At 42.0% G+C, this 21,578-nt stretch overlaps 1 protein-coding gene across 5 annotated transcripts in view; it reads right to left on the bottom strand.

The window, feature by feature from the left end:
* LOC122799595 (splicing factor SWAP) overlaps positions 1–21,578 on the bottom strand; it is a 1,354,031-nt gene that overhangs the window by 210,926 nt on the left and 1,121,527 nt on the right. For 3 of the 5 annotated variants that reach the window (XM_044068763.1, XR_006364480.1, XR_006364481.1), the window contains one exon: positions 15,366–15,435. In XM_044068763.1, coding sequence (XP_043924698.1) covers positions 15,366–15,435 — 70 coding nt within the window. Of the gene's footprint in view, positions 1–7,155; positions 8,131–15,365; positions 15,436–21,578 lie in introns of those variants that run through there. The other 2 variants (XM_044068762.1, XM_044068764.1) reach the window with 2 other exon arrangements.

The raw sequence follows: 21,578 nt of genomic DNA, 5'->3' as shown, positions 1-21,578 counted from the left end.
TGCTGCCAAAAGTTAAGTGCTTGGTGTAGGCAGAGGGAAGTCATTGGGATTGCTTTCTGTAGGTTTGTGCTTCATCTCCTCCAGATTTGGAGGTGGATGCGCCCCATTGCTCTGACCTGTATGAGTTTTGAGCCTGGTACCTGGAACCCTTAGGGCGTCTGGATTTGCCCCTTTGAGCTCTGTCTGACACAGGAAAGGACCAATTTTTTGTAGACCAGTGTCTACCGAATCTTGGTAACTGCACTTGTAAGAAATCTTTAACAGTTTGCATAGACATAGCTTTGTCTTCCATTTTCTTTAAGAACTCTTCTGCCTGAATACCAAACAGAGAATCATGCTGTACAGGTGCATCTAGCAATTTAGCTTTAACATGATCAAGCAAACTTTGTTCCTTTAACCAGGCATGCCTCCTAATCACAGATCCAGTAATTGCGGTCCTGCAGGAGGCCTCTAAAGAATCAAAACCACATTGCAAAGTATCTTTCCAACTTGTTCAGCTGCATGCAATAATTCCTGCAATTCTTTATTTTCTGCACATTCTGAATTCAACATAATTTTCTGTTTCAGCAATCCCATTACATGTTGTTGGTACTTAAGCATATGAAAGTGACAATTTAAGGCCCTGATTGCCAAGGTTGCAGATGCATAAACCTTTTTTCCCCATCTGTCCAGTGCCCTGGAATCTCTGTCTGAGGGGGTACGTTTTTTTGCTGTTGAGGTCTTAACTCCCTTAGGACCCTGTTAAATAGTTTCAGGATCAGCAGCAGGGTTTCTAAATAAAAAATTTATGAGAGTCGGGGACTCTGTAATATCTGTCAGGCTTACTGGTAGTCGGAGGTCAAACTTGACTCCAAAAACACATCATCCACAATGTCTAAAACAGGGGGAATGGCTAAAGGCTTGTGCTGAGGGAGAAGGAAATCCCTGAGCCTCTTTTTTGATTCTGAGAAGTCTTGACTCTCCCAGTGAAAATGCTCCCTCAAAGTATGCAAGGTTTCTCCAAATGAATAATCCTCTGGAGGAGATGCAAATGGAATGGATTCCTCAGCATCAGAATCCTCAAAGGGAGGTATAAATAATTCATGATCAGAAGAAATAGAAACCTGATCTGAAGATTCATAATCAGTGTCTTGCCTAGGCCTCTTATCTGGGGGGGGGATGGGTAAACCCCTGATCAAGGTAACAAGGTATTCAGCCATTTTGATCATCTGTTTTTTAGGCATAGAGGCCTGTGCACATGGCTTATGGGTCGTTTTTGTTTTTAGTTTTAGAAGTTGCTTTTGTCTTTGGTTTTGCAGCTGTCGTCAGTTTGATGTACAAATGTTGAGGTCTGAATACACCCTCAGAAGCTGGTGCCTGCTCAGCGGCTCTGGACCCATCCGAGGGAGATAAATCCGCCGCTCCAATACCTTGAGTATCTTGCGGCATGCCGGACTCCACATGGGTGTCGGTAGAGGCCTGCGACTCTAAGGTAGCGGGTATTAGGAGCTGTGAAGGCGCCTCACTGAGTACCGGTGACTGGCTTAGGAGAAGCTTCTTCGTCGGTTTTGGATCTCAACTGCCTCTCTGTCCTTTTCTTTGCGTTTTTTATGTACTCCGGTAGTCGGATTACTATCCGACGACATTTCTGGGTAGTTAAATCTGTTTCCAAAATACTTTGATGCAAAAATATACTGACGCTTAATACTGCGTTGGTTAAATCTAGCACAAAAATGACAGCCAGGCACGTTGTGATCAGGGCCTAGGCAAGGAATACAGTATAAATGGAAATCCTTATAAGGTATTTGCTTTCCACAAGTAATACAATTATTAACTTTTTCTGACATCAGTAAAAAGCAAGAAAAAAAGTTTCCCTAACAGGGTACTTAGCTTTAGTGAAGACTTCGGTTCTGAAACTCAAACTCGAATATTTCAGTAGTCTGCCAACCGGCACTTACGAAATGCTTCTGCTTCAGGCACCACGCGGCAAGAAAGACTGAAGAAAATGGCGTTGGCTGCATGTTTTATACCCCTAACGACCTGACATCATGGAAGAGAGGACAGCAACCGACGCAGGACCCAAGACTTTGGAATTCAGGCCGACCAAGGGCAACCCGCCAGCAGATTACCCAAATGTAATGACTGCAACAGTGAAACACAAAGAACACCACCACACTGATAGGGTAGCTTCTGCTGAATCTTTGGTGGGGGTGGGGTGGGACATGGGACTGTTAAAAGTCTTTCACTGACTGCACTGTCTTCACCTTCACTTCCAGTTTCTTGAACTCCTGCTTAGCTTGAGGTTCAAAGTAGAAATCTTGGTCAAGAGAGGCATCCAAGATCTCTGCTTTGTTCATAAGCAAGTACTAGGTTAGCTGCCCTGCTGGGTCATTTTAAGCCTAGCCAAATTCAAAGGTGAGAATCAAACCCTGTATCTTGCTTCCATGAGGTTAACATATTAACGATTATGCCAACCCCCTTCCCCTAAAGATTTCACTTGTCACAACTTCATAGCAATTGGTCTCTTGCATGCATAACTCCATGTATTTTGGGGTTCATAGATAAATACTAAGTAATCACTCTGCAGACTACTACATGCCTAGCCAATATCCAAACAATGACCAAAGGTGAGAACCAAGCCCTTTACCTTCTGTCTGTGAAGTAAACACCTTAACAACTAAGCAAACCCCTACCTCTATGCCTTAATATGCTAGGGCAGGGGTTGTTCCATCAATTGAGCAAGCCTTCTGATAACAGGCCCCACTGACAGCTGCCTTGCTAGAAGCATCCAAAGCATCAAAACCACATTTCAAAGAGTGCATGGCAACTTGGGCACTAACACCACACATCTCCAAAATCTCCTTCTGGAGAGGCTTATCCTTAAACTCCTCTGCCTTAAATTTCATCTGATCCAGGTGGGACTCCTAGTATTTAATCACATGAAACTGTCTGTTCAACACACTTATGGCCAGGGTAGCTTGTGTGTGCCTTTTTCCTTAAATCGGTTAAGATATCTACTCTCCTTATCATATGGATGGACATTTCTGAAACAGAAGCCCTTGGACCCCTTTGTCAGAAAGTGATGCCTGCCCAGCAGCTCAGGACCAGACTCCTGTGTCTGTTCAGTCCAAGCAGAGCTGCACGATTCACTAGTCATGTTGACCTCACTAGGATGTCTTGCCAATGTAGCGTGGGATATCTGACGGGGCTGTGCAATCTCAAGCATGAAAACAGACAGGAACACTACAGGAGCTGAGGACAATCTTTAGGACACTACTACTTTTCTGGCAGGTTTCAGGACCGACTTGTTTATTAGGATGTGAATCTGCATCAGACTGATATCCTGACGTTACGAGAGGGTGCATACTGTGGGAGTAGAAGCAAATGTCTGGTATTTAGTAAGGCCTCAAGCTTCCACGTGGCAAGGATATGGCATTTTTACTGCAATAGTGAGTGGATCTTCCAAGGACCTGCTTAAGGACTCTTGCGAACAAATTCTCCTGGGAGGGAATGTATGCAGCTGTCACGGTCATGTTCATTTGCATGGCTATGTGCCATGCCTCCTGCACTTTTGTGCTTTTAACTTGAGACCATTTTCAGTAAAGCAGATATGTGCATATTTCAAAGACTTTGCTGGAGCTTTTTAGCATCAATGAATGAGTGGATAACACTGCCCAGGTTGAGCTATCAGCAAACTTGGTCAACCATATTTCTGAGATACTGGACTGGATGCCTGCAAAATAAATGCCAAAGAGGGAAAAGAAAGCCCTGCACCAATCCCTGTTGTACACTACTAGATACAATTTTACATTCAGAGAGGGTACACACAACCTGGGATCAGTCGGACAGCTAATCTGTGATGCAATGATCACAGGAATTACATTTATTTTAATACCAGCATGGGGGACAGTGTCAAAGGTCTTGACCAGATTGAGACAAGCAGTGTACACTGACCGAACACTGTCCACAGCCTCTGTAACCTTTTCAAAGAAGCTTACTAAGTCCAGGAGAAGGAAACTATCCTTCACAAAACCAAACTGAATGGGATCTAGATCATTTAAGTTGCCTATGTCTGTATAAATGAGTTGTGCTATATGTGCCATGGCTTGCATACAAGGATGGTGAAACTGATGGGCCTGTAACTGCCAGTCACAGTGGCTACTATCCAGACATCAATTACAAATTTTTTGGATAGGCTGAGGTTGTAAAGTTTAAGAGGTGTATCAGACAGTAAGTATTTGGCGCTGAAGAGAATGCATCCTGGTATGTTGCGTCATCCATGGAAGTATTGCCTTTGGTCTTTGGAATGAACTGACACTTGCTTCAAGCTGATTTCAGAGGAAACAATTTTCAGGGATTCTGGAGGCAACAATGTGAGCAAGTGCATAATAATCTGCAGGGATGGGTGTTAGAGCAGGTGAACTTTAATGGTGGAAATTAAGTAGACACCAGTAGGTGGAAAATACAACATAAAACAGAAGGAAAGGAAGAGTATTTTGGACAGCATGAAATGGCACTACAGTACACACCGTCTTAAGGCAATATACTGAGTAAAGTCAATCTTATTTAGCTAGCAGAGAGTATTTGAAGATAACAGACATTCAAAAAAGTTAAAGGGTTTATATGAAAATATTACATAAGAGAAGTGAGAGAGTTAGAATGCAAAGTATGAGAAAATAAAGATAACAAAATGGGCATAGTCCGCTTTTATTTTTGCCACAATGGAATAAAGGCAAAAAGTATGCAAATAATAGCTTATAACATGCATCATGGAATAAAGGTACAAAGTATGCAAACAACAGTTTATAACATGCATCATGAAAAGGGTTGGAAACGGTGCGGAATCCTTTTAAACAGATAATGTACATCCGTCCTGAGAACAATTCTGAGAAACAGGTGCTATAGAATTGGGTTGATGTACCAACAAACATGTTAAAATATGGGAAGAAAAGGAAAGCTATAAATATTTGCAAATATGTTTTTTTTCTGGCCTACATTTTATTCTATGACGGCAATTAATTTGGCATTGAGGAGGTGCAGCAAAGGGATACAGTAGAAAGACAAGCATACATAACAGTTACCTCGAGGGATTCTAAGACAGGTTTAACAGGCCAAAGTACAGAAAATACCGTAAAAAATACCCAATGGATATTGTAATTATAAAATGAAAACACAACGAACAACCAAGTATTCCGAAACGTTTTAATCCACACACTAAGCGCTTTCACCATCAAAACATGGCATCATCAGAGTGAATGGAATCAAATTGTTCCCTTGCTTTTATACATAATGTTAAAACAATACTCCAGTACTCTGTATGTACACAAGTGAATGCATTACCTTTGGTTAAAATATATAAAACATCTGGGTTTAATGTATATAATTACAATGCCATTGATATAAATGAACACCATCATGATGTTTTGAGCAAAGGATTTTCCTTTGTACCTGAACATGAAGTCAATGTTTAGAGTCATTTTCATTTCAAAGTACAGAAAAGTTCATGCACCAAAGCAACATGGACTACAAAGGGAATGCACTGGAAGGATAGAAAACAATGCATGTTGCATAAGCAGCACGCGGCTGGGGCACAGCCGAACAGTGACCCACTACATGTGCAAAAAAAGGGAAAACTTCCAGAATCCTCAATGCCTCTTTAGAGAAATCCGCTAGCTACTGATCAACAAATGTGTAAAAAGTGACTAAACTTCAACAGCTTCATATTCTTCTAGTTAATGAAGTGTATACACACACAACCAAGACAATGTTGCAAAGAAATTACTCATTAATGAATCCACTAACTCAGTTCAAGTAGCAGTCAGGTAAAGAACAGCTCACAAGCTTGAACTCGTTTCTCCCTCATGCTTTCCCTCTCTTATAAAGTACCACGGTGACCATTCACATCAGGCATGGGGATTTGATGGTGTTATAGACTAACTGCCCTGTGCATGGCCTCCAAAGCCAGCAAATATATACCAGGCATGGAAGCCCTTGAATGTTAAAAGACTGGAGCCTCCAACCCAAAACTCCAGTAATTGACACAATCACTGAAACTATAATGCTTTGGTAAACACAGAGCCTCCCCGAACTAGCAACATGACTGCACCCAAAGGCAAAGTCAAGGTGTCACAAGCAGTCACTTTTTACTTCTCTTTACAGCTTTGAGTCTGCTGACCATCAAGCTCCTTACTGTGACCCTACTAATTTTTTCACCCTTCACTAAGGTAAGAGCCAGTCACGGCATTTATGAAGCACTTTCTGCTTTCTGATTCTAACCCATTCACTGGGGACTGCTGTGCATACTTGCAAACAAGACAGCATGCTATGCCTTTCCTGTGACCATGTGTTTTTCCGCACATCCTCCCTCTACAGGGTGCCATGCAGATGTTGCCTGGCACAGCAAAGTGCACTTCCCTGGCTCATAATCTGCATGTTAGACACCTCTCTCAAGTAGGTGGGAGCACTATAGTGGGCCTAACCATCTCCCTTCAATTAAAATAGGTGGGACTACTTCAGCTGCTCAGTCTTTACCCTTCCTTTGCCATTTTCTAGGGCCTGCATTGCTAGTCAATCCTGGACCATGTGGAATGCACTGGACACGATCAATGTTCTCTCTCAGAATCAAGAAAATGACATAAGCAGCTTAAGTTTAAAAAGAAAAAAAAAAAGTCATGCCAGGCTTTGTTCTCATAGTCTGACACAGATTGAACAGTATGGCAAATTTAAGTTTATAAAAACACTATTTTTGAGACGTAGTCTCATTCAATGCACAGACTATGATGATTACTTACATTCGCATACTGTGATACGCAGTAGCAAGCATAGGGTTGCCACCTTCCTTCGTGGTGAAAACCGGAGTAAAGCCACACTCCACTCCTTGCGTCACCAGTAAACCTCACCCCCTATCCCGCCCACATTCTGCACATTTTGTGACATTGCGATGATATCACTCTGTGGGGAACGCCCTCCTTTTTTCGTTCCTTCTGCCTGCTTTCGGCTGATTTACTATGTAAAACAAAGCATAGTAAATCAACCGATTTACAAAGTCCGATAGTCTGTTTCCTTTTTGAAACAGAATACCGGAGTGTGTACAGTGTTTTCCAGACTACCGGAGAATCAGTTTGATTTCCGGATAGTCCGGAAAAAAACGGAGGGGTGGCAACCCTAAGCAAGCACCTCCCCCAGTGTGAAGTGGGAAGAGAAGCAGCTGCAGAAAGATTGTCACCCACTTAAAGGGTAGTTTGATATTCAGAGTTATTTTTTCTTTTTTCTTGGAGCAGATATACCTCTAAAGTTTCTCTGGATTTGACTAACTTCTGCCCTGCCTCTCATAAAACTTTTATTTGGGGGGGGGGGGGTGTCAGTAATGTGTCAGCCATAATAAATTAACACCTCTCACTGTTCAAGAAGTTCACTTGTGTGTGAAACCTACTGATCTTGAAATGACAAAATAAAACAGATAACGTCCCCCTCCCCCCACAACAGGACTGCATGGAACTTAAAACTATGTACAGCGGGGTGGCAGCAGCTGGTGGTCATCTGGCAGCTGACAGTGAGTTAGTAATGCTAGACAATAGTGTTTCAGATTTTCTATTATTTACAAATGATACAATAATAGTTACCAAAAAAATACATACTGCTGTTCTATTACCCTAACAGAATTAAAATGACATTTACAAAACGTCTCTGATTTTGGTACTTGGCTTCCCACTTCCCCTTTAAACAAAAAGGGATAACCTTTAAAACAGAGCAACAAGGCTTAACTGACAGCCCCATTGGGATGTTAATGAAGTTGGCACCACCAACACGTGTGCGCTATGACTGTGTCCCCTAACGAAATCAATCACCAAGACTACCCACATGGAGAAGAAAAAAAGGGATTGAGAACTGCCATATAACAAATGCAGATGGTCAGATGAAACACCATGTGGATCATTTTATGTGGTGTTCGACATACACAGGTTAAATCAAACAGTAAAGAAAACAGCTCTGAATTTCCATAGTCTAGGCAGAAAGGTTGATGAAGATGTGTACGATAAATCACCAGGGTCCAATCATAATCTTTGAGACACTTGAGTAAAGGTCAAAGTAGTGGAGAATTTGAAAGCTCTCCGGCCACTGGATTGGAATGGATGGTCTTGGAAGAGAATACTTCAAAAAAAAAAAAAAAAACATATTGAAACATGTTTTAAAACAAATGCTCTTCTGCAGAAAGATAACTGAGGAAATTAACCAATAAGTGAATGCAAGCTGGACGTTTTCCTGCTTCTGTTATAACAGACTCCCACTTCAGTTTGACTGGTCCTAAATAAGAAAACAACGAAAGCTATTTTTTCTCCCTCATCGACAGCACAATGTGCGCAATTTAAGCATGATACTTCAAACATACACCTTCGCCTCATAGTCCTGTCCAAAGCAGTAAACAGAGCTCATGTAGGTGTCAGAAGAAAAGAAAAAAAAATCAATTTACACAATATAAGAGAGCACAGCTAGTTTCACAGCGGTGGTGCCAAAAACCTAAAGAAAGGAAGGAAATAATTTTTCATACTACAGTCAGATCAAGTTTATTCTGGTAGTAGAGAGGATGCAAAGAAAGACAGAGAAAGGGCATTAGACCATGTTACCAACTTGTTGCCACACAGCATGACAGTTAAACTGTCACTGCTGTAACTGCTGTAATGACAACATAAAAAGTACAGTTTTGTACCTACCATAAATGTAGATGTTCGAGTGTTCACCCTGCTGCAGTCATCACACTTGGGTTATCCTGTTGTCAGGCGGTCCCGCAGTCGGACGGAATTCCAAAGTCTTGGTCCGGCGTTGGTTGCGGTCGCCTCTTCCCTGACGTCAGTGCGCCAGAGGTATATATAATGCAACCAACGCCATTTTCTTTAGTTTTTCTTGCCCCAGATGTCAGGTGCCCCCCAAAAAGGTGGTCAGAACTTAGAACCAAATGGAGTAACCTCTGCACAAACACAAAATCCCTTCAGCTATAAGCAAATACATCAGTAAGGTATAGAAAAGATTTAGCCAGTACAGAGGGGATGGAGGGAGGGTAACCTGGACTGCAGCAGGGTGAACACTCTTAACATTTACATTTATGGTAGGTACAAAACTGTACTATGTTCATTGTGTTACCCTGCTGCAGTCATCACACTTGGGTTGAATCCCAAAGCTGAGGAAGGGGGGAGGTATCATAGAGGGTTAGTGGAGGCTATAAAGCCCTGCAGAACTGCAGTGGCGAAGCCTGCCCTGGTCTTAGAGTAAAGAGGCAAGTGATAGTGTTTGGTAAAGGTGTGTACTGAACTCCAAGTTGCAGCTTCTAAAATCTCCTTGGTTGGAACCCCCCTGAGAAAGGCTGTAGAGGTAGCTGTTGCTCTGGTAGAGTGGGACCTAATGTTAGCAGGGACTGGTTTACCACGATGGGTATAGCAGAAACGTATGCAATGACCTATCAATTTAGAAATGGTTTGCTTTGATATAGCCTTCCCTTGAGAAGCTGTAGCATGGGATACAAAGAGTTGGTCAGATTTTCTGAAAGCCTTAGTTTTGTCCAAGTAGTTACGAAGTTGCCTGTGAATGTCCAAGGAATGCAGGAGTCTCTCACCTTTGTTCTGTGGATTTGGGAAGAAGGTGGGTAAGTGGATGGTCTGATTTAAAGCCACACTGGAAAACACCTTAGGCATAAAGGAAGGATAAGTTCATAGAGAAACTCTGTCTTGATGAAAAATGAGGAAAGGTTCCACTGCATTAGCGCCTGTAGCTGAGACTCTTCTAGCTGAAGTTATTGCTAGGAGCAGGGCAGTCTTCCATGATAGGAACTGATGATCTGCAGAGAAAGCTGGTTCAAAGGGAGGTAGCGTTAGTTTTTCCAGAACAAAATTGAGGTCCCATGTTGGTGTAGGAGCTCTCCTGGGTGGTCTAATGTTTTTTGCCCCTCTGATGAACTGCCTTAGATGAGGATGTGAAAATAAAGGTGGATCCGTGTTGTAGTGAGCTGAAATAGCTGAAGCATGGATTTTAATGGAGGAAAAAGAATGTTCTTTGTGCAACATCTCAGCTAAATACTGTAGAATGTGAGGCATGTGAGGCTGAACTGTGTCTTGGCCTTTAGCTTGGTTCCAGGCACAAAACCTTTTCCATTTGTCCAAATAAGCCTTCCTGGTGCTTGGCCTTCTGGCTTCCAAAATAACATCCAGAACTGCTTGGGAAAGAGGAGCTGGTTGGATGTTTAGTTGATTTGCCATGCAGCCAGATTTAAAGTTTTGAGCTGGCTGTGAAGAATCTGATTGTTTTGTCGTGTGAGGAAATGGGGGATTTGAGGCAATATCCATGGTGGGCTGTGGACCATATTTCTCAATAGCGGGTACCAGTGCTGGCGTGGCCAGTCTGGGGCTATGAAAATCATTCGTGGTCTCTCCTTTTTGACTTTCAGAAGAACCTTTGTGAGGAGAGGCAATGGAGGGAAGGCATATACTGTCAGGTTTTTCCAACTGAAACAGAGTGCGTCCACTTTCCAAGCTTGATGGTGAAATGTCCTTGTACAAAATTTTGTTACTTGAGGACTGGCAAACAGGTCTATGTCTGGAAGGCCCCATTTTTGAGTTATCATTGCAAATATGTGTGGACCTAGTTTCCACTCATGAGGATCCTTGATGTTTCGGCTGAGGTCGTCTGCCAATGTGTTTTTCTGTCATGGCAGGAATTGAACTTGTAACTGAACTTGGTATGCCAGAGCTGTGTTCCATAAGATCATTGCTTGCCTGCATAGAGGGTAGGAATGTGTACCCCCTTGTTTGTTTATGTACCACATTACTGTGGTGTTGTCCGTCTTTTTTGCAAGTTGTCCTGGATAGAATAGATCCTAGAAGGCTGTCAGAGCTTTCTGTACAGCTAGCATCTCTTTTTGATTTATGTGCAGATTTCTCTGATCTGCAGTCCATAGGCCTTGAATGCATTGTCCTGGCATGTGTGCCCCCCAGGCGTAATCTGAAGCATCTGTTGTGATAGTTTGCCTGGCTGGGGGCAAGGTGAAAGGCTGACCTTTGTTGAGGTGTCATGCCTGTGACCACCATAGAAATTCCTGTTGTAGGCAGGGAATGAGAGATATCATTGTGTCCAAGCTGTGGCTGTGTTGAGACCATACGCTTTTTAGGTACCACTGTAATTTCCTCATATGCAGCTTTGCAAATGGTATTATTAGTATGCAAGATGCCATGAAGCCCAAGGCCTGCAGAATTTTTCTTGCAGTTAATTGGGTCTTTGTTGCCATTGTCTTAAAATATTGAGTCAGTTGTAGTTGTTTGTCTGGCGTACGATAAGTCTTCTGGGCCTTTGTATTCAAGCTGGCATCCAGGAATGTCATTATTTGTGAGGGTACTAATTTTGACTTCTTTTCGTTTACTGTGTACCCCAGGCAATTTAGTAGACGCTTTACAAAGGCCAGATGATGTAAGAGAATGTCTTTGCTTTCTGCTTGGATGAGGCAGTCGTCCAGGTATGGATATATTTGAATTCCTCTGTCTGCAGTATGCAATTACTGATGCTAGGCATTTTGTAAAGACTCTGGGCACGGTAGATAAGCCAAAGGGCAGTGCAGAGAATTGGTAATGGGTTGAACCTGCAATGAAACGGAGGCATCTTCTGCAACTGTGTCTGATAGGGACATGCAGGTATGCCTCCTTGAGGTCCAACGTTACAAGCCATGCTTTCTTGCCCAGCATGGGAAGAAGCTGCTGTAGTGTTAGCATCTTGAATTTGGGTACTTGTAAGTGTTTAGAATTGAAAGGTCCAGAATAGGTCTCCAGGCATTGTCCTTTCTGGGCACTAGAAAGAGTCTTGAGTAAAATCCTTGGCCTTGCTCTCGTGTAGGTACCAGATGAATGGCTCTCATGTCCATGAGAGCTGTAACTGGTCTTTGTGCCTCTGCCCATTGATTTTGTGGCAGGTTTGGCATTCCTCTTTTCATTGGCAAGGTGTGAAAGTGGAATCTGTATCCTCGTAAAATTATGTCTAGGACCCATTTGTCCTTTGTGACAATGTGCCAGTTGTCTGCAAAAAGTGCGAATTTCCCCCCCAAAGGGGCTGCCAAAAGAGTATTGCTTGGCCAGATGAGGTGAAAGTCATTGAGTTTGCCTTCTGGTGGATTGAGACCTGTCTTCTCCTCCCTTCTGTGTTGTAGTGCCCCATTGTCGAGGTTTATACTGGGCTTGTGGTTGTCCTCTGCCCCTTGGGCGTCTGTAATTACCCCTCTGTGGTCTGTCAGTAGCTGGAAAGGACCAATTTTTTGTTGGCCAGTTTCTGCTGAAGCGAGGGGGTTGTACCTGTAGGAAATCTTTGACTGTCTGCATATATTTTGCCTTATCCTCCATTTTCTTTAAAACTACTTCTGCTTTAACTCCAAAAAGAACATCCTGCTGTAAGGGAGCATCCAGTAGTTTTGCTTTAACATGATCAGGCAGAGTTTGTTCCTTTAACAAAGCATGCCTGCGTATAACAGACCCAGTGACAGCTGCTCTGCAGGAGGCCTCCAAAGAATCAAACCCACATTGTAAGGTATGTTTGCCCACCTGCTCAGTGGCGTGCAACAGATCCTGTACTTCTTTCAATTCAGATTGTTGAGGGAGAGTGGTTATTCTTTGCGTTAACTGAGAGATTAGGAATTGCTGATACTTACGCTTGTGAAATTGGAAATTCAGTGCCCTCATAGCTAGTGTGGCTGAGGTGTAAACCTTTTTCCCCCACCTGTCCAGTGCTCTGGAATCCCTCTCAGAAGGTACTGGGTTTTTAGCCATAGAAGCCTTAGCCCCCTTGGGACCCTGGGAGATAGTCTCTGGGTCAGCTACAGGGCTTTTGTAAAGAAATTTGTGGGAATCAGGCACTCTATAGTATCTGTCAGGCTTAGCCGGAGCAGGAGGTAGAGAGTCTGGGTTGAAACTGGATTCTAAATAAACATCATCCACAATGTCCAAAACTGGTGGGATGGCTAGTGGTCTATGTTGGGGGAGTAAAAGAAACTCTCTGAGCCTTTTCTTCGAGTCAGAGTAATCCTGACCTTCCCAGTGAAAATGTTCCCTCATAGTGTGTAAAGTTTTCCCAAAGGAGTAGTCTTCAGGAGGAGAAGCTGAGGGAATAGAGTCCTCAGCATCAGAATCTTCATAAGGAGAGGAGGAGTAATCTTGGTCCTCAGAGGAGTCTGAAGAAATGGACACTTGTTCAGAGGATGCATAATCTTCCTCTTGTCTAGGCCTTTTGTCAGGAGGGGGCTGGGAACCCCTGATTAGAGAAATCAAATCTTCAGCCATTTTGAGCATCTGTTTCTTAGGCATAGGGCCTTGAACAGGAGACTGAAGTGCAGTCCTTTTAGATTTAGTAGGAGTCTTCGACTTAGAAAATGTTTTAATGGTGAGTCTCGTCGGTCTGAAAACGCCTTCAGAAACCGATGGCGTTTCTGCAGTACCGTCTTTTGTAGCAATGTCGTCGGATGGGCCTGAACTAAATGGCTGCGTCGGCCTGGTGTATTCCGCCAAAAGTTCCGTAGCGGTCTCGGGTTCCAGATCTGCGGTAGTCAGGGGCTGCGTCAGAGCCTCAATGAGGACCGGAGACCGGATCAGCCGAGGCCTCGGAATCTGGCTTAGGCCTGGGCTGTCTGTCCTTATTCTTGTGTTTTTTGTGCACGCCGGTAGTCGGTTGCTCCGACAGCATGGTGTAGTTAAATTTCCTACTGAAGTAGTGTCGTGCAAAATCAAAGCGTCTTTTAATAGTACGCTTATTAAACCTAGCACAAAAACGACAAGAAGTGACGTCGTGGTCTTGCCCTAGGCAAGGTATGCAATATGAAAGATTATGAGGTATTTGCTTCCCACAAGAAATACAATTGTTAACTTTTTCTGACATCAGTCTGAGGCAAGAAAAGTTTCCCCAACGGGGTACTTAGCTTTATAGAAGACTTCGGTCTGAAATTCGAAAATCTCAGGAGTTGGCCGACCGGCACTTGCGAACTGCTTCGGGCACCGCGCGGCAAGAAAGACTGAAGAAAATGGCGTTGGTTGCATTATATATACCCCTGGTGCACTGACGTCAGGGAAGAGGCGACAGCAACCGACGCCGGACCAAGACTTTGGAATTCAGGCCGACTGCAGGACTGCCTGATGACAGGATAACCCAAGTGTGATGACTGCAGCAGGGTAACACGATGAACATCTACCATTTTTTTTTTTGTAAAGGTAGCAACAATGTACTTTGCTAAATAACTTGTTAATTTAAAAAAATGGCAGTATGGCATCCTACAAACTGCCATAAAGTAAATGCCTATATGCAGTAGAGATGACAAAATGGTGCGCTGCCTGGGTACTAAACTGCTATACCTCATCTCTGAAGGAAGAGATCAGATTTCCTGATGCCAACAGCTTTGGGTTTTACCAGTGCATACGCTTACAGCCGTAAGTTCTTTACATACAAACTGCTGAAGTGCAGAGATCATCTGCTGACTACAGCCTACGTGGTATACGTGCCTACAATGCCAAACTTGGAGAACAGAGCTTGAGTGCATAGTTGCTACTTAGAAACAAAAGCAAACAAGCATATCTGTTCTTACTGGCCATAAACTGTATGACCATTACCCTACAGTTTCTTAACAAATATATTTAGTGTCCTTTTCAAAATCCTTTGTTTACCCAGAAAAAGAAATTATTTCCCAAAGCAACAAGCAACACTTGAAAATAGCTTAACAAAATGAGTCATGCAAACTGCTTGTTTCATACTGTGACAAACTCAGGCATGCTGTGGAGTCAAGAAGTGCAAGCAACTCATGTAGCACTAAGAGCTAATCTGTTTCAGGTAACACAGAACACATGGACTTTTTTTAAAATAGAGAGCCATACCCCAAATAAGAAATCTGATGAATTTGTGGTGCTAGCTGAGCTAAATTGAAAAAAAAATTTGATTCAAGTCTTCAATAAAAGTAGCGATGATTAGTATACTAAAATGCACCCACATCTCCAGGATCTCCTTACTAGTGCTCCCATTCCCTACCATTAAAGGGAAAAGGAATCCAATGAAAGGCCTATGACACCCACAGTATACAGACACAACCCACATAAACAGCTAACACTGTACACTAAGATTACAGTTTAGACTTGCTTATGTCAGGATACCGCAAACATTTTACCTGTACTCTACATATCCCTAACATTATGCATAAACAAAAGAATTGCACTGGTCAAAACTCTCCATTTTTTGAATCTTTGGAAAGCTGTCAGTTTGATTACCTGTTCACGGTATTTTTAGCAGATAACTGCAGTGATAGTTAATACATCCATGCCTAAAATTACTTTTGTTTACTGACAGCTTGACAGATTCACATGCAAAAACATTTGAAAATGTACCTGAGTAATTTTACTTTGTACTGACGAAACAATGGCTGAAGACACTTCATCTTTTTCCTGAGACCCCCCCCTGAAATAAAAGAGAGGCATGAATTAATTTCAGTGGAAATGAAGACAAATAAAATAAGCAGTACTCTGGATTAATGCAACTCCTTAACCAGGAGAAATGGACATTATGATAAATTATAAACTGGCAACAAAATGGTACCGCAATATTTTTGAACTCCAAAACTAAAACGACAAAGAATTTAGAAGACAACACAGCAAATTATTCCACCAAAGAACCAGCTAATTTTTCGTCTGAAATCAAAGGCAGGAAAATAGAGAACATATCAAGCTGTCTGGATTAATACAACTTCTTACAAAAAGAAACAGGATCTTGACATAAACTGTAAATTGGCACAAAATGTTAAAGTTAGTAACTAACTAAATCCACAGCTAAAATGGCTTAAAGAATTCAAGAAGGCAACAAAGTAAATTAATTCACTAACCACCTATTTTTTCCACCGTTTCTGAAGAGGCCAATAAGTACAATTATGCAAATAAGCTTACCATAACAGCAGATGTTCAAAATATCACTGCTGCAGTAGCCTTAGTTATACAGGTTATATCCTGCCAAGGACATAACAGCTGGCCAGCTTCCAAAGCTTTAGGGCGCATTCCATATGGCCAAACTGCGACTCAATTCAACCTGAGCTAATTCAGAGATTTAGGTGCAAAGACCTTCAGACAGAGAGGGGGAGGAAAAAAAAAACTGAGGACAATACTAGAAAAATTTTAACAGCCATACCCTGGCACAAAAACATACAAAAACAAGGGTGATGGAGGGAGTGGTTACTGCAGCAGTGACCATTCAAGCATCTACTGTTATGGTAAGTTTCCTTACACAACTGCAGTAAATTCTTCATGTGGATCACTGCTGCAGCAGCCTAAACTATACAGGTAGATTACTTTAGCTTACTCTGATGGGAGAAGGAAAGATGATGGTTTAGGAGCTGCTGGAGAATGGTCCTGGAAAAGCCAGTCCTAGACCTGGAGAAGGAGTCTAGTTTACAGTGCTTTGTAAAAATGTGTATAGAGGACCAAGTTGCTGCTTCTAGTATACTTCCAGAAAACAGAATGAGCCATGACAGTGCCTGGAATAGTTTATTTTATTTTTTGTGGCAGGTATAATAAAGGTTAGCATGATACAACCATTTAGAAACAATATGAATTAATATTTTTTAACCTTAAAAACAGACCACAGATTCAGAGATCTTGCAAGATTTTGTTCTGTTAAGATAACACCAGAGTTGTCTGTGGACATCCAAGATGTGAAATAGATCCCTCATATTAGGTTTTGGAAGGAAGATAGGAAGATGGAAATCAAAGCTAACAGCAACCTTGGATACCACTATAAGCATAAATAAAGGATTAGTTCTTAAAGAAACCTTACCTATGTGGAAAATAAAACAAAGCAGACTCACTTTAAGAACTTGCCATTCAAGATACGCTTCTTGCAGGTTTGGTCAGAGCAATTAGTAACATTCTGTTCCATGTCAGGAACCTTGAGACAGCCTGATGAGCTGCATCAAATAGATTAATAGTTACACCAACACTAAATTAAGATCCCACAGGAAAGCCACCTGAAATCTAGGAAGCTTCACATGCAGCACCCCTTCAAAAACATTCACATGAGACTGCATTGAAAGAGGGGGATCCAAAATTCAAGGCAGAGCACGCTGCAATGTTCAAAAAATTAACCTTGATTGAGGAAACCAAAAGGACAGCTAAGATAGCAACTCGCACAAATAATGCAAAATCAAAGAAACACTAGCTCTTAATATGTGGCGATTCTTTTCTTGGCACCGACTTTAACACTTTTTCCATTCACTAACATGATTTTGTAACGGCCGGATTTGCCTCCTTTAATATGTGCTGCACATCCTCATAAAATGGGTGCTTAAAAGGTATAAACACAATCTACCATCCAGGCAGTCTGTTGCAGACATCATGTTCAGGATGTATCAAACACCCCTGGGTCCTGTGTGAGTAGATCCAATCTGTGAGGAGCTTGTGGTAATGACCCTGGCCGTTTTTAAAAGGACACAGAACCATGGTTGCCTGGGCCAGACAGGCGTCACCAAAATGACTAATGGAGTGTGCTTACGAATCTTCAGAAAGACCCTGATTATTATTGGAAAAGTGAAAAAATATACAGGAAAATTCCTGTCCAAGGAAAAGAAAAAGCATCTGTCTTCCAAACCTTCAAAGAAGGGGACATGGATTAGAATTCACCAATTAGCAGTTGAGAGTGGAGGCAATCTATTTGTCGGGTTTCCCACAGTTGGATCAGATCTTGGAAGACCACCTGGTACAATTTATATTCATGAGGCTATATCCTCATCCTGGTCAGCTCGGCTGTCACATGATTTACTTCTGACTGCATACAAGATGCTTGTAGAGTGAGACTGTGCTTAAAGGCTACATACCAGGCTACCAAGGGTAAGAACTGGTTCCCACTTCCTTATGTACCACATTACTGTAGTGTTGTCTGTAAACACTTGAAAAATTCCCAAGGACCAAAAATGAAAAAGTTGAGAACATTTATTAATGGCAAAATTTCTTATCTGCTTGCATTTTTCTCCCCAAGAGTCTGAAGCATCTGTGGTGGAGAAGGAATGGAGAATGGGATGCTTGGACTACTTAAAAAAAAGAGGGGGGGGGGTCTCCAGCCAAAAATCTCCCTAGTCACAAACCTGGAAACTGAAAAGTCAGGGGTTGTAGATGTTGGGATCAGAAAAATTATATGTAGCAATGGATTTGCCATGTGGAGTCTTACTAAAGGTTTCATGAAAATCATTACTACTGAGAGACCCACTATCCTGAGGAATGCTCTTGCTGAGACAGCAGTTCAAACAGAAAAACTCAGAAATAGATCTAGACACAGATCATCTTCTAGAGGAAGAAAAGTCCTCTGAAGAGTTCTAGAGGCAGCAAAGGAAAACATCTACATATTCTTCTGGAATTTCAGTCTGTGTAGAAGACCCCTGACCCTGGTGACATATTCCTGATACTTTGAAAAATACTCTGCAAAGAAAGGCAAACTGTTGTTTAAATAGGGAAAAAAATAAACAATGCAGTCTGCAGTAGGCTATCACAGAAGCTAGACGCTTAAACTTACGGTAGTGGACAGACCAAAGTTAATGCAGTGTAAATGTTTTCCAGAGTCAGAAAACCAGTAGAAACTTCTGACAAGTGGAGCTAGGAATATGGTGATATGCACCTTTTAAAATCTAAGATCATCAGAAAATCTAAGATAATCAGAGAACTCAAAAGGAAATTAAAGGATAATAAGAACTTGGTATAAAAAAGCAATTCTGAATGAAATCCTTCTCCTAAAGCAGAAGGAGTGAGAGCTTCTAACACCCACTGAGAGTGCACACATTTGAAGACAGAGGGAAAAGAACAGTTAAGTATGACAGGTGAAGGTGAATCCCTGGATTTAGGGCTTGCCAGGGTGATGGTGGTGGTCTGGCAAACAGCCACACAGATTTAGACAGTCCTTAGTTCTGAGGAAAAACTTAAATTAACATCTTATGGAAGGTTTTGGGAATACAAACCAAGCAAATACCATACTTTCAATGGTAGCAGTCCTGAAAGTGTCATTAGAAAACTTGTAAGAATGTCTCCCAGCAGTGGTAGACACTTGAGACACATATGAAACCAAACTGCACAAAGCAGACTTCTCTTCAAGGAAATGGATGCTAAACACATTCCTCATTCTCAAACTTGGCCTTATCTGAGGAACTTCATACAGTATTTGCTTTCTAGGGTGCAGCAGGCTGGCTATGAGAAATATCACTGTTTTCCTTACTAAAAATCTTTTTCATTCTGGAAATAGATACAAAGAAAGAGGATCCTTCAAAGGGACTGACTAAAGCCACAAGCTCCTCAGAGATGGGAAATTGGTGGAGACCAAACACAAACTATTGCGTCAAAATCATTTAGAGATTTAATCTCCTGAATCCCTTAAGAAAATGAAGAATCTCTTTTTTTCTTTTACCAGAAATAGCCATAAACCCTGAGCTAAGCCCAACAATTAACTACTTTCTGGAGAAAGGAAAAGACAGGTTTTTGTTTCTTTTTGACATCATTTTAACAAACAGATCTAGCACTGCTATCAATGACCATCCTAGGGATGGGCATGACTTTCTGGCTAGACAGTGGCATTCTCTGCCCCTTTTCCCAAGACCAACAAGAATGTTTCTCCGTTGGCCACCAAGGGCACTCCAATAACCACAGAGGATGTGTCCCAGGCCTACGGTGACTGTAGGAACTATACCAAAGCTTTCACCACAGTGGAGTCACCCACCTGCGGCTGTGGCACTTTACCAGTCTTCTGTGGCGTCAAAGGTTGTTTAATGATTTTCTTTTTTTTGTAGCTGGAAGAAGAATGAACCGAGGAACCAACAGGTTTCTGCATGGTTAAACCAAAAGAGGCGCCCAATTCCAGTGGAAGCCTAGCAGCAATAATCAGTAAGACATTTAAATTGTTAAGAAAAAAAAAAAAAAAAGTAAAATCTTAACAATAAACACTTGGCATGTCCCAAAAAGTAAAATAACACAACTATGACCACAGAAAAAGTAGTTAGTTTTAATAACATTTTACCATAAAAATTGACACTCCCATTTAAAAGTAACATCACACTCATTAGAAACTTTTTTCCAGCTTTAAAAATATTTTATAGAAAAAGTACAGTTTCTGTTATAAAAACACAAAGTTTAGTAGACAACTGATAATTGAAAGTTCAAGGAAATGTTTTCATGGCTAGCAAGAAAGCTCTGAAAGGTTGATGCCCAAACCTCTCTTGGTCAGCTTAGCTTGAGCTAACTGTCTGGGCACATGGAAGGCAACCTGTAGCTTTGGAAGCTGCACTGCTGTTACTTGTTTGGCAGGATATAACCCACTATGGCATCAGTGAACCATAGGAGGAACAAACTATGATCTGCCTTGAAAAGTACAGTTGTGTACACTTACCATAAATGTAGATGTTTGAGTGTATTCACTGTTGGCAGTCATTACATTTGGGTTATCTGCTTGCAGGTTGCCCTCAGTCGGCCTGATTAACAAAGTCTTGGGTCCTGCACCGGTTGCTGTCCCTTCTTCCATGACGTCAGGTCGTCAGGGGTATAAAACATGCAGCCAATGCCATTACATCAGTTTTTCTTGCCCCAGATGTCAGGTGCCCCCCTAATGGGAAGCAATTAAACATAAAAGCACAAAGATATACCTCCAACAAAAAAGCAAATACACCAAAAAGGCTTTTAAGCATAGTAAAGGAAAGTAGAGGTATAGCCAAAAGAAGTTAGGGGGCTGGAGGGAGGGTAACCAGGACTGCAACAGTGAATACACTCGAACATCTACATTTATTTAAGTGTACACAACTGTACTATGTTCTTCGTGTTTCACTGTTGCAGTCTTTACAATTGGGTAGATTCCCAAAGCTATGGTTGGGAGGAGGAGTTTAGATAGCATTAGGGCCATCTATAAGGCCCTGCAAGACTGCAGTGGCAAAGCCAGCTCTGGATTTAGAGAAAATTGGCAAATGACAATGCTTGGTGAAAGTATGTACAGAACTCCAGGTAGCAGCATCTAGGATGTCCCTGGTAGGGACGCCTCTGAGAAAGCCTGTAGAGTGTCCCTGGTAGGGACGCCTCTGAGAAAGGCTGTAGAGGTAGATGCAGCCCTGGGGGATAGGTTTTCCACGGTGCTTATAGCAGAAATGAATGCAATGGCTTACCCATTTAGAAATGGTTTGCTTTGAAATAGCCTTCCCCCTCTGCCCCTGCAGCAAATGCTACCACCAGTTGTTCAGATTTCCTTTGAGGTTTAGTCATGTCCAAGTAAAATTTAAGTTGTCTGTGCATATCTAAGGGATGCAGTATCCGTTCCCCTTTATTCTGTGGAATGGAAAAGAAGGATGGAAAATTAATGGACTGATTAAGAGCCACACTGGATACCACCTTGGGCATTAAGGATGGATTGGTTCTGAGGCACACCCTGTCCACATGAAAGATGATGAAAGGCTTCCTTGCGATAAGGGCCTGCAATTCAGATACCCTTCTAGCTGAAGTGACTGCTAAAAGAAAAGCTGTTTTCCAAGAAAGAAATTTTAGGTCTGCAGTAGCAGATGGCTTGAAAGGAGGTAGAGTGAGTTTCTCCAAGACAAA

The sequence above is a fragment of the Protopterus annectens genome, chromosome 4.part0 (genome assembly GCF_019279795.1).
Source record: "Protopterus annectens isolate FY-2018-M chromosome 4.part0, PAN1.0, whole genome shotgun sequence".
In the NCBI taxonomy this organism is placed as follows: Eukaryota; Metazoa; Chordata; order Ceratodontiformes; family Protopteridae; genus Protopterus; species Protopterus annectens.
Note: the sequence above shows the minus strand (reverse complement) of the source record. Positions and strands in the feature narration are given on the sequence as shown.